Source organism: Narcine bancroftii, chromosome 2 (genome assembly GCF_036971445.1).
Source record: "Narcine bancroftii isolate sNarBan1 chromosome 2, sNarBan1.hap1, whole genome shotgun sequence".
Lineage (NCBI taxonomy): Eukaryota > Metazoa > Chordata > Chondrichthyes > Torpediniformes > Narcinidae > Narcine > Narcine bancroftii.
In genome coordinates this window covers 206,432,328-206,445,035 of record NC_091470.1, presented here as the reverse complement: position 1 = coordinate 206,445,035, position 12,708 = coordinate 206,432,328, and the positions used below count along the sequence as shown (strand labels likewise).

The following is a 12,708-nucleotide window of genomic DNA, read 5'->3' as shown; positions in this document are numbered from 1 at the left end:
CTTTTGTTATCTACAGTACAACATATATTAACCTCCAATCCATTGGCACCTCAACCATGGACCCTGACATTTCTGCACTCGTCTCTCTCAAGGTCCGAGGGAATATCATCCCAGGCTCGGGGGATTTGTCTACCGTTATTTTCTATGAGACAGCCAAAAATCTCCTCCTCTTTAATCTCTATATGTTCCCTGCCACGACGTCGTTTTCCTTCCTTCCTTATACACCATGCCAACATTATGAGTATATATTGATGCAAAAAAAACATTGTTAAGATTACCTCTATCTCGTGAATCTCCACTCATAGACAACAATCATGATCTTCTAAGATGCCAATTTTGTCCCTTACTCTTATTTTACTCTTAACATTCTTGTGAAATCCCTTCGAGTTTACCTTTACATTGTCTCCCAAAGAAATCGCCTGTCTTCTTCTTGACGTCCTAATGTTCTTCATCAATATTTCCTAAAATTTTCTTAACACTCATTTCCTCTTTGTTGCATGAATCTGTTATAGACCTTCTTAACCAGATCACCAAAATCTCTTCAAAACTATTTGAAATAAAGTATTCAAAAAGATACAAGGGATTTCCAAACACTTATGTTTTTCTTACCAAAATTCATGTTGACGTGAGGATCCCTATTGGAACAGGGTTCGAACCAAGTACGTAAAAGGAGGGATTTCTCCTTTTCCATCGTTTACAGCCGAAACAATTCCGGTAACCATTCAAACGCCCCAGATCTCTAGCAGTGGGTTTCAGCAGGGTACCATATCATTGCCTCCATGAAATAGTACATGCCTCATTACAATCGATATTAACGTCACTGGTATAGTGTTAGGTCTCCCGAGAGAAGGGAAATCATGAATTCAATGAGTCGTCAGCTGTAGAATTGCAGTCGGCAGAACTGAATGTGACATTAAATATAATTGGGTAGATGTTGTTTCTTAAAATTATAGATAAAGGGCACATTGGAACATAGGAAGTAGCAACAGGAGTAGGCCAAAAATGGCCCATCGCACCTGCTCCGCCATTCAATAAGTTCATGGCTGATCTAATTTATGACCTAACTCCACGTACCTGCCTTATCCCCATATCCCCTAATTCCTCTATCATGTAAAAAAATTATCCAACCCAATTTTAAATATGTTTAATGAAGCAGCATCAACCACTACACTGGTTAGTGAATTCCAAACATTCACTACTCTCTGGGAAAAAACTATTTTTCCTCATCTCTGTTCTAAATCTACTCCCCGAATCTTGAGACTGTTTCCTCTCATTTTAGGTTTCCCAGCCAGCTCAAAAAACTTTCCTACAAATATCCTATCCATACCCTTCATAATCCTATATGTTTCTATAATATCTCCTCTCATTCTTCAGAACTCAAGCGAATACAATCCTAGACGATTTAATCCTTCATCATGTTAACCCCTTCATCCCAGGGATCAACCTAGTAAACCTCCTGTTGACAGTCTCCAAAGCCAGTATATCCTTCCTCAAATATGGTGACCAGAATTGGACACAGTACTCCAGGTGCGGTCTCACCAGTACCTTATACAGTTGCAACATTACCTCCCTTCTCCTGAATTCAATTCCCCTCGTGATGAAGGGCAACATTCCATTTGCCTTCTTAATAACCTGCTGCACCTGCAACCTAACTTTTTGCGATTCATGTACAAACATTCCCAAGTTTCTCTGCAGCACAGCATGCTGTAGTTTTTCACACTTTAAATAATATTCAGCTCTTTTATTTTTCTTGCCAAAGTGGATAACCTCACACTTACTAACATTGTACTCCATCTGCCAGACCTTTGCCCACTTATCCAGCTTAACTATATCCCTCTGCAGACTCTCCACATCCTCATTACAATTTGCTCTTGCACTCAATTTGTTGTCATCCGCAAACTTGGCTAAACCACATTTTGTCCCCTCCTCCAAGTCATCATTGTAGATGATGAACAGTTGTGGGCCTAATACTGACCCCTGCGGCACCCCACTTAGCACTCTCTGCCAACCTGAAAAACTCCCATTTATCCCGACTCTCTACATCCTGTCAGACAACCAATTTTCAATCCATGCCAATATACTTCCCTGGACTCCACTTTCCTGTAACTTACTAATCAGTCTCTTGTGCGACACCTTATCAAATGCTTTCTGGAAATCCAAATATACATCAACCTGTTCCCCTCTGTCCACCGCACCGATTATATCCTCAAAGAATCCTAACAAGTTTGTCAAACAATATCTTCCCCTTCTAAAACCATGCTGCGTCTGCCTGATTGAACCCTTACATTCCAAAAGTTTCACTATTTCATCTTTAATGACGGCTTCAAGCATTTTTCCAACTACAGACTTCAAGCTAATTGGCCGATAATTTCTAGTCTTCTGTCGACATCCCTTCTTAAAACGTGGCGTGACATTTGCTGTCTTCCAGTCTTCTGGGATCTGCCCAGAATCCAAGGAATTTTGGTATATGACCACCAATGCATCAAATATAACTTCTTCCATTTCCTTCAAAACCATTGGATGCATATCATCAGGACCGGGTGATTTGTCTGGCATTAGTCCCATTAGATTCTCCATCACTACTTCCTTTGTAAAAACTATTTTATCAAGGCCCTCCCCAACATTCGCATCCTTAACTCCGCACTTGGGCATGCTGGACGTGTCTTCCACCGTGAAGACTGACACAAAATATTTGTTCAATGCCTCGGCCATTTCCTCATGTTTTGCTACCAGTTTTCCTTTCTCATCCTCCAAGGGACCTATGTTAACTCTGGCCACCCTCTTCCGTTTTATATATTTAAAAAAAAAATTGCTTTCTGATTTTATATTTTTTGCCAATTTACTTTCAGAATCCTTTTTCCCATTTCTTATTATCCGCTTTGCAACCCCTTGTTGTCTCTTAGTTATCTCAGTCTTCCAGTTTTCCACTGCTCTTTGCAGCTTTGTACACCTGTGCCTTCAACTTTATACTCTCCTTTATTTCCTTTGTTCACCACGGTTGATTTTCCCCTCCCTTACTGCCCTATTTCCTGACCGGAAGATATTTTTGTTGAGCATTACAAAATATTTATTTGAAAATCTTCCACTGTTCTTCAACCATTTCATCAATTAGCTTGTGCTCCCAGTCCACTCTGCCCAATTCATCCTATGGTAGTCACCCCCTTTTAAGCATAATATATTAGTTTTAGATCTAACTATTTCCCCTTCCATTCAATCTACTATGAACGCTATTTCCCAGATGGTCTCTGACTATTACATCATTTACTCTACCTGTCTCATTGCACAACTCTAGATCCAGGAAAGCATTTTCGCTTGTTGGTTCCTTAACATGCTGCTCAAGAAAGCTATCGCAGATGCATTCTATGAAGTCGTCTTCCAGATTCCCATGACCAACTTGATTTTCCAAATCTATGTGGAAGTTAAAGTCCCCCATGACGACTGCCGTATAATTATACATGCCTCACTTATCTCTCTATTTATTTCCTGTGCCGCTAAACTATTGTTATTTGGTTGGCGATAGATAACACCCACCAATATATTTTTCCCTTTGTTATTCTTCATTTCTACCCAAAAGGACTCATCATTATGCTCTTTTGATCTTATATCATCCCTAACTACTGCCTGGAGCTCATCTTTGATTAAGAGTGCAACTCCACCTCCTTTACCATCCTGTCTATCTCTTTGCACCACCTGATACCCTTGAAAGTTTAATTCCTATTTAGGGTCACCTTGTAGCAATGTTTCTGTGATGGCTACCAAATCATAGGCATGGGTACAGATTTTCGCCTCACGTTCACTAACCTTATTTATAATTCTCCGGGCATTCAGATAAAGTGTGCTTATGCTCTTTGTCCTTTTAATATCTAGTGACTTCTGTAACCTTTTCTTTTGATTTTTCTGCCCACTATTTTTCTTTGTAATTTTCTTAAAACTATCATTGATCCGAAAACTTAGCGCACCATCAGATATTTTATTTTCTCCTCCCAACATTACTTTTCCTATTTTATTTTTCCTGACCATTACTTTATCTTCCCTACCCTTATCCCTATCACGCAGGTTCCCATACCCCTGCCAAATTAGTTTAAAACTTGCCCCACTGCTGTACCAAACATACTTGCCAAAATGTTGACTCCTTTTGGATTTAGGTGAAACCCGTCCTTCTTGTAAAGATCATGCCTTCCCCAAAAGAAATCCCAATGATCCAAGAAGCCAAATCCTTGCCCTATACACCAGCACCACAGCCACACGTTCATTTTCCTTATCCTTACATTCTTTTCATCACTTGCATTTGGAACAGGTAGTAATCCCGAGATCACCACCCTAGCGTCCCTGTCTTTCAGCTTTTGTCCCAACTCACTGTAATTCCTTTTTATTACCTCCTCCCTTTTCTTGCAATGTCGTTTGTACCCACATGTACCAAGACATCAGGCTGCTCTCCCTCTCCTCTCAGAATATTTTGGACCTGATTTGTGATGTCTTGTACCCTTGCACCAGGGAGGCAGCACACCATGCAGGTATACTTATCTGGGTCACAAAACCTCCTGTCTGTACCCCTGACAATGGAGTCCCCAAAATCTACTGCATATCTCCTTTTCCTTCTCTTTTGCATCACTCTGCCAGGCTCATTGCTATTGACCTGGTGCCTGTGGCCATCTTCTGTCCGGTCATCTCCCTCCATAGAATCCAACACAACTGTTGCTGAGCGGGATAGTCACTGGTGTGCTCTCCATTTTTCTCGCTTTTTTCGTTCCTCCCCTGACGGTTTCCCACTTACCTGACACGGGCTTTAGAGTAGTTATCGCCCTGAAAGTTGAGTCGATTGACTCTTCACTCTCCCTTACAAGCCGAAGGTCATCAATCTGCAACTCCATATCCCTAATTTGGTTCCTTAGTAACTATCAGTGCACCTGGTGCAAATGTGGCCATTTGGAAAGGTGGAGATCACCCATTGTTCCCACATCTGAGACCCAGTGCAGAGCACTAACCCTATTGGCATGACTCTGAATATAAAGGCAAATAACTCAGCTTATCTTTTCTCCTTCCCTGCTTTCGCCGAAGCCTGATGAGCCAAAGCCTGGAAGTCTCACTCCTTCACTGCTCCACTCACTCACTGAGCCGCTCCCTCCCCTTTCACTCCTTTTATTGGCCCCTTGACCAATTAACCCCGTCACTTTCAACAAGCTCCTCCTCCTCCTCCGACTCACAGACGAATCTCTCCAAGCTCCTCCTCCGACTCCCAGCCAAACCAAGTTGGTCCAAGCCCCGGTTAGCCCCCGATTTTAATAGCTTACCTTCTACTCACATTCAGCAAGCTCCTCCTCCTCCGACTCGCAGCCCGACTCTCTCCAATCTCCTCCTCCGACTTCCAGCCGAACCAAGTACGCCCAAGCCCCGGTCAGCCCCTGACTTTAATAGCTTACCTTCTCCTCACTTTCAGCAAGCTCCTCCGACTCACAGCACGACTCTCTCCAAGCTCCTCCTCCGACACCCTGCCGAACCAATCAGCCGAACCAAATAGCACATTGCTATTAGTTACGCTGGAGTCATCAATTAAAGAAACTAACTTCCCTGGCAAGGAGCAATGGAACCAAGAGATGTGAAATAAAAATGCATGTCTTTCAAACAAAGTGTGGACGCTGTGGCTTATAATCCCACAACCCCACACCAGTCATGGCCAAAAATACGTGAAACTGTAGAATTAAAACACTGTAAATGTTAATGAGGGTGTTATCAAAAAAGAATATATGCTGTGTGTTATAATTTTAAATTATTAATTAGGAGGAATCAGTGGAAGAAACTTATCAAATTATAATAGACAGTCTTAATCATAGTTGGCACCGATCTGTGAAAGAAAGTTTGAGATAACATGTTTGACATTGGCACTAACATAATTGGAAAACAGCCCGTTTTAAGACAGTATCTAATGAGCGAGATAGGTAATAGAACCAAAATGGTAGCCGTAAATATAGTCAAGTGCATTAACATTGGTGATTGAAACATCATATTAGATAAAATGAAGATGCAAATATACAAAAATTATAATAAGGATATTATTATTCCGTGATGTAATCATTTCCTATAACAGCTTTTTAGCACCTATGCATAAGTATACTTGCTGATAGAAGTGATTTCAGAGTCTGTAAGTATGGAGACTGCCGCCAACTACCAATGATTCACTATGCGAAATTAAGGCTGTAAAACGATATTCGAGCCTGCTATCAGTTAATGTCGTTGCCAATTACTAATTTCACCCTCTCTCACCCTCTCTCTCTCCCTCTGCCCCCACTCCCCTCTCTCTCTCCCTCTCTCTCTATCTCTCTCTCGCTCTCTCTCTCTCTCTCTCTCTCTGTCACTCTCTCTCTCAGAGTGCATCAACCACTCTAAGCCACTGCGTTGAAAAAACAGAATTTGTCTCTTCACTCCTCTTCGAAGCATATAATGTGTCAAATATATAAAGCTTATACTGAATCACAACAAATTTGTTCCCTATCAGTTTAATTGTATTATTTAATGCTTTCACAATCAGTCTTACTATATTTGGAAATAAATAGCGTCGGAGACTCCAAAACAATAGTGGATTGCTGAGAGGTTCAGAGGTGGAAAATCGGAAGAAGTCAATGGTTTTATCGTTCGCTCTATCAATCAACTTTATTTTGTTGTGAATTCCTTTTACCATATATCACTTGACATGGCCAGTTGTCAATTAGTTTTACACAGATAAATACTTGAATACTCCGACATATGTCCTGCAGCAATGTAGATTCATGTTACAATTTCTCAGTACCTCCACCAACACGTGCATTTGCAAATTGTCACACAGGGCATTCAGGAGGCCACTGGAAAATGGGGTAAAATATTTCTTTATATTAAATGGATATCTTTGGTATTAAATGCACTTGCTATTACAACCACCTTTGAGAATTTACAAATAAATGGTTTAAATTCTCCGTGCGTTTTGTAGATATCATTAAAGGATGCACCAACATGAGAGAGCATATGTGCCTCTATTTCAATTGATGACAGAACATTATTTTAATGTGGAAACCAGTCCAACAATGCAACTCCGGTGATATAGATCTTTTGTTGGCAGAATTATATTCGAGTTTTAAAAATGCTGCTGCAATCCGTCAAGAGAACCTAAAGGTGTAGCCGTGATTATAATATTAGGGGATTCAATTTCTAAATCACTGGGTTATTGTCCTCTTTTAAATACGACGATGCCCACGTCCTTTTGGAAACTCAACTTGGAACATATAGAGCGGTAAGGAAAGGAAAGTGTTGTGGAAAGGAAAATTTGCTGGGGTAGCATTGCAAAAATTGACTTGGAATTATGCTTTAGGTAGCCGTCAACTGCCTCAGTTTCAGAAGTATTGTGAGACTGCACAATTAAAATTTGCCAATAGGATGTTAGATGTTACACAGCCGATTAGATGGGCAAAAGTTGAATAGGCTCCCGCTAACAATTTCAATAATCTTCCCATGTGAGTCCCCTCTTTATCGGGGGTTCTGTAAAAAAATATTCAACAGCCTTTTTAAAAATATGTTACAAACAACATGAAAAACATTTGCTCGTCTTCTCCCCTGACGATTGTCATTCACTGAACCTTGTCGGATGGAGGAACAAATAGTTCACCGTGTTTGTTCAATGAGACGAGCCTGATGCGATGAACGGCAGGTTCATCTCGGTGGACTCTCCTTTTCTTGTATAAGAGCGTGTTGATACAATCCCCTTTAAATCTGCTCGTTTGAACCTTCTGTACATTGATCGTTATCTCGCGTGGAAAATGGGATATGCTGCCATTTACTACATTACATCCATTTACTTCCCACTGCTGGCAGTGGTGGGGATTCCTGGTACGTAACTGGAGCTGGCAATTGTCCGTCATGTCCATCCTTCTGAAAATCGTTTTGATATCCCTTACAGAAGACGAGTCTCGGGATGAAACATTTTCAGAACGCTCAAGCTTCGACCTTCTCATATTTTCTTTTTTTGTTATCTGTTTAACCTTCTGCTCACGGTTTATTTATTTATGTCAGCAGCAAGGTTCGTGCTAAAACTGATCCTGTTCCAGCATTTCCTTTGCTCTGGATTGCAATGCAAGGCTGAGAAATATGGCTCCATGTATTCGAGTCTATCGACGAAACCTTTTCACGTCCTCATAATTGAATTGAAGAAGAAGGAGAGTAGCCCACTCGCATTCCGTTCCGTGAGCCCTTGCCAGCTTGATATTTATATTTAAGATTCCATATGGCGAAGGCTCCAATCCTAAAGAAACACAGGATTTCGGACCCCACATTCTACCCACTATCAATGCACCCAGGATTTTCAGATCTCAACGGAGGAATAACTCTGAGATGAGTATCTGCTCGCAGGTAAAGCTGTGGACCTCAGAGTCCCGTTTAAAACAGCTGGAACATGAGGCGGAACCTCCGCTCCGGTTCCACTTTCTCGCCACCTCGATGGGACAAATGGAGATCGAGGCAGCTGACTTTATACTCAATGATTGTCAGCCAACCTGCCGGAAAAAATGGGTTGCGAATGTGTACATTATGGGCCAGGTGCACCAAGTAAAATAGGTCAGGTTCACATCTATTGAATTATCTGTTTTTCTCTTCGTTTCAGGTAATTTACTTGTGATTGTGATTCTCTCACGTGGAAAATGTGGACTGTCGAAATGTACAGCTCGTTACTTGGCTGGAATGGCAATGGCAGATTTAATAAGCGTTGTTTGTGGCGTTCTGTTGGATCAAATAAATAATATCTATCATTATTCCCCATATTTGCTTATAACTCCGATATGCGCTCTCAACATTGTGGTGAGGCTTTCAGCCATGGATTCTTCAGTTTGGCTGACAGTGGCTTTTACTTTCGATCGCTCTATCGCCATTTGTAGTCAAAAGCTGAGGGAACGTTATTGCACCGAGAGAACGGCGGCTGTGCTGTCACTAATTGTGATAATAGTAACCTGTGCCAGGTATGTTCCCTGCTACTTTGCTGTGAAACCGCTCTACATTATTGACCGCGTTCCATGGTACTGCATTGAAAACACTGCAATAGTCGATTCACCCCTATTCCATGCATACGAGTTGTTCAATTGCATCATGACTCCTTTGCTAGCTTTCATTTTAATTGTATTATTCAATGCTTTAACAATCAGTCATATTATATTTGTAAATAAATTGCGTCGCAAACTCCGAAACAATAGTGGGATGCAGAGGGATTCGGAGGTGGAAAATAGGAGGAAGTCAATGATTTTATTGTTTGCTCTATCCATAAACTTTATTTTGTTGTGGATTCCTTTTACCATATATAACATGACTTGGCCAGTTCAAAATTATTTTTATACAGACAAATACTTGAATAGCCCGACATTTGTCCTGCAGCAATGTGGATTCATGTTGCAATTTCTCAGTACCTGTACCAACACGTGCATTTATACATTGTCACAGAGGGCATTCAGGAAGCAGCTGAAGAATGTGGTAAACTATTTCTTTACATTAAATGGATATCTTTGTCATTAACTCCACTTGCTGTTACAATCATTGTTGAGAATTTACAAATAAATGTTATAAAATCTTCTTGCGTTTTGTAGTTTTATCATTAAAGGACATATCAACGATATTGTGCATCTGTTACCTCAATTTCCGTTGAAGACAGTGTATTATTTGAGTGTGGAAACCAGTCCTACAATTCTATTCCGGTGATATAGCTGTTTTGTTGGCAGAATTATATTCGAGGTTTTAAAATCCTGCTACAATCCGTCAAGAGAACAGAAGGGCGTAGAAGTGATTATGATATTAGGGGATTCATATTTTAAACCACTGTGTTATAGATATCTTTTAATTACGAGGAGGCGCACGTTCCTTTGGAGACTTAACTTGGAACATAAACGCTCATGTTAAAGAAAGTGATTTGGACGTACGAAAATTTCATTTTAAGATGTCCAACAATGTGAACGTATTTACTCATTCCGGACATCCCCCTCTCTTTATCAGCGCGGAAAAAAATTCATGTGCTAAAGAAGAAGGAATAATAAACTGCTGGAGCTCCACTACTGGTCGAACAGCATCAGTGCAAGATATTACTTCCTCCGCGGTTCGGATGGGTCCCCTGACCACTTTCAGGTGGCCACAAGACCCAAATGTAAAACTGTAAAGCAGCCCATTGTACTCCCATGCGGCTGTCGGGTGGCCACTTGAAAATGGAGAACAGGTCAGGAGGTCGACCTAACTCTTCTCCTGTTGGTATAATATCCTGCTCCGAGAATCCCCCGTTGCATCTGAAAGCATCTATATTTAACCCCAAATTGGGGTTTCCATAAGCTTGCTAGCTTGTCCTGTTCCATTCCCAGCAGCTGTTGCTGGCTGTAACACTAGAAGTGGTCTCTGTATGTCTCTCTATCTTCTCTCTCTCTCTCTCTCTCTCTTTCTCACACACACACACAAACACACACACACACACACACACACGTGCACACACACACACACACGTGCACACACACACACACACACACACACACACACACACACACACACACACACACACACACATACACACACACACACACACACACACACACACACACACACACGCTCGCTCTGGCTTGTAAGAAAGCATTTGACATCTTGGCCTACATCGATCAATGTATTAAGAATAGGAGATGGGATGTTAATGTGAGGCTTTATGAAACATTTGTGAAGTCAGATTTGGGGGACGTTCTTGTCTATAAACTACAGGAGGAACATCATTAGGATTGAAATAGGGCAGAGAAGATTTACCAGGATGTTGCCGGATAATCAGGTGTTGAGTTACAAGGAAAGATTAAAAATATTATGACTTTATTCCTTGGAGCATAGGCGTATGAGTGGAGATTTGATAAAGGTTTACGAAATTGTGAGGGGTATAGCGTAACGAGCCCAAAAAAACCCAAAACACAGCAGCAATAGACATGCACCATGGCAAGTATTTACTTAAACAAAAGTTGTTATTAATTTTAACATAAAAACATAATCAAACTTTAACTTATCTCTATACTTAACTAACTCAAATTAACCCCCTTCTAATTCCAAGCACACGTGTATGTAATGTGTGTGTAAATTTAAGAAATTTTCATGGTTCACATTTCAATCGCACTTCTTTTTCTACGTTCTCTGGATGCAGGCATTTCTAATACTGTGCACAGGATTGAACATGTACCAAGTTCACCAGTCTTTGGTGCTCGAAAGTTAAATGTATACCGCCCAGGAAGACTCTTGTAGGGTTTGCAGTGAGAGATATTTGTTGTTCCAGGATTTCCACAACTGAGGTACCATCATTAGTCACCTCAATGTCTCGCTGATGAAACCTGCCCCTTCAGGGTTCTCGAGATGGTAACCACTTCATTTCAATCTACGGCAGCGTACCTTTCTATTCCCTTTTTTCCAAGAGAAACATGAGACAGATAGCACTTCCAGCTATCCGCCGTTCTGTAGCTTTTATTCAGATCCTGGCTTGCTCTGTTGAGCTGCTTTCAGTGTCACACACAGTAGCTGAGAGAGCACATTTTACACCCTCTCTCTCTCTCCCTCCCTCTCTCTCTCTCTCTCTCTCTCTCTCTCTCCAGCTGAGACTGCAAGAAAGCCCATGTGACTCCCTCGCTTGCAAACCCCCACCTCCTTCAGCAAGCAATAGGAGTTCTCCACTCTTAGTCAAGCCATCGTCTTAGATAAAAAACCCAGGAATGACCTTTCGGTGAGAACCCTGTAGGTACTTGCAAGCAGCCAGCCTGTCTCTCCAATCCAAACAAAAGCTATTCATTTAATGACGTCTTTTCAATTAGCACAAACTTGTGAAATTCTCCATAGATCCTGCAATGTTACTGAAGAGAAATTCTTCAGTAATTCAAATATGGTCTGTTTTAAAATGTGTATATGTACGTAACCTACTCTAAATTTACCCATTTCCCCCCAATATTTATCCATTACAATAGACAGAGTAAAGGCAAGTAGACTCTTTCCACAGGCAGAACCCTGGGGGAACGTTTGCACTCAGAGAGTGGTGGGAGTGTGGAACGAGCTGCCATCTGACGTGGTAAATGCGGGTTCACTGTTATGTTTTAAGAATAAATTGGATAGATACATGGATGGGAGAGGTCTGAGGGATCATGGAATGGGTGGGACTAGCGGAATAATATTTTCACACAGATTAGAAGGGTCGAATGGATGGTTTTCTGTGATTTAATGTTCTATTGTTCAAGTTCAATGATTCTAAGACCAGTCCTTAAGTTGGTGTTTAGTGGGCGAATGATCCTTTGATATCACAAGGCTAAGAGTTACTTCATTGTGGATTATCATAGTGGATGATGCCTGGGTGAAGGGTAAATCTTTTCACGTTTGGAATTTAATAAATCGAACAGAATAATCCGCTTATAATTTAATAAAGGAGCTACCCGTTTACTCGAAACAAATATTTTACAAAAACCTTCAGCTATTCCCTGAATTTCCTCTGTGTCTGTCCATAAATAAATGTGTTGGTGCAGGTACAGAGCAATGTTAATATGAGCCCAAATTGTTGCAGGATATACAGTGGGATGCTGAAATAACTGCCTGTGAAAGCATAGTTTTCCTTTCGCCATTTAATGCCATAAACAATTTGGGGCATCCACAGTAAAATGAAATTGGCAGACAGAGGAAACAAGAAAATCTTCGACTTTCTCCGTTTGTCCACCT

At 41.0% G+C, this 12,708-nt stretch overlaps 1 protein-coding gene across 1 annotated transcript; it reads left to right on the top strand.

The window, feature by feature from the left end:
* The first annotated feature begins 3,328 nt into the window (after positions 1–3,328).
* On the top strand, positions 3,329–9,522 carry LOC138753077 (G-protein coupled receptor 52-like). The gene is made up of 8 exons (XM_069915669.1): positions 3,329–3,443; positions 4,341–4,514; positions 5,309–5,394; positions 6,782–6,848; positions 7,711–7,854; positions 8,041–8,207; positions 8,374–8,506; positions 8,624–9,522. Exons 1-8 carry the CDS (start codon positions 3,329–3,331, stop codon positions 9,520–9,522), a joined length of 1,785 nt encoding a protein of 594 aa, XP_069771770.1.
* The last annotated feature ends 3,186 nt before the right edge of the window (positions 9,523–12,708 follow it).

Excerpts from the sequence above, each read along its gene's own strand:
- LOC138753077 (XM_069915669.1), top strand. The coding sequence starts at position 3,329 with ATGCTGCTCAAGAAAGCTATCGCAGATGCATTCTATGAAGTCGTCTTC. Across the intron at positions 3,444-4,340 it reads AGTCCCCCATGACGACTGCC|CTTTTGTCCCAACTCACTGT; the intron begins GTATAATTATAC and ends CCTGTCTTTCAG. Across the intron at positions 8,507-8,623 it reads TGACTTTATACTCAATGATT|GTAATTTACTTGTGATTGTG; the intron begins GTCAGCCAACCT and ends TCTTCGTTTCAG.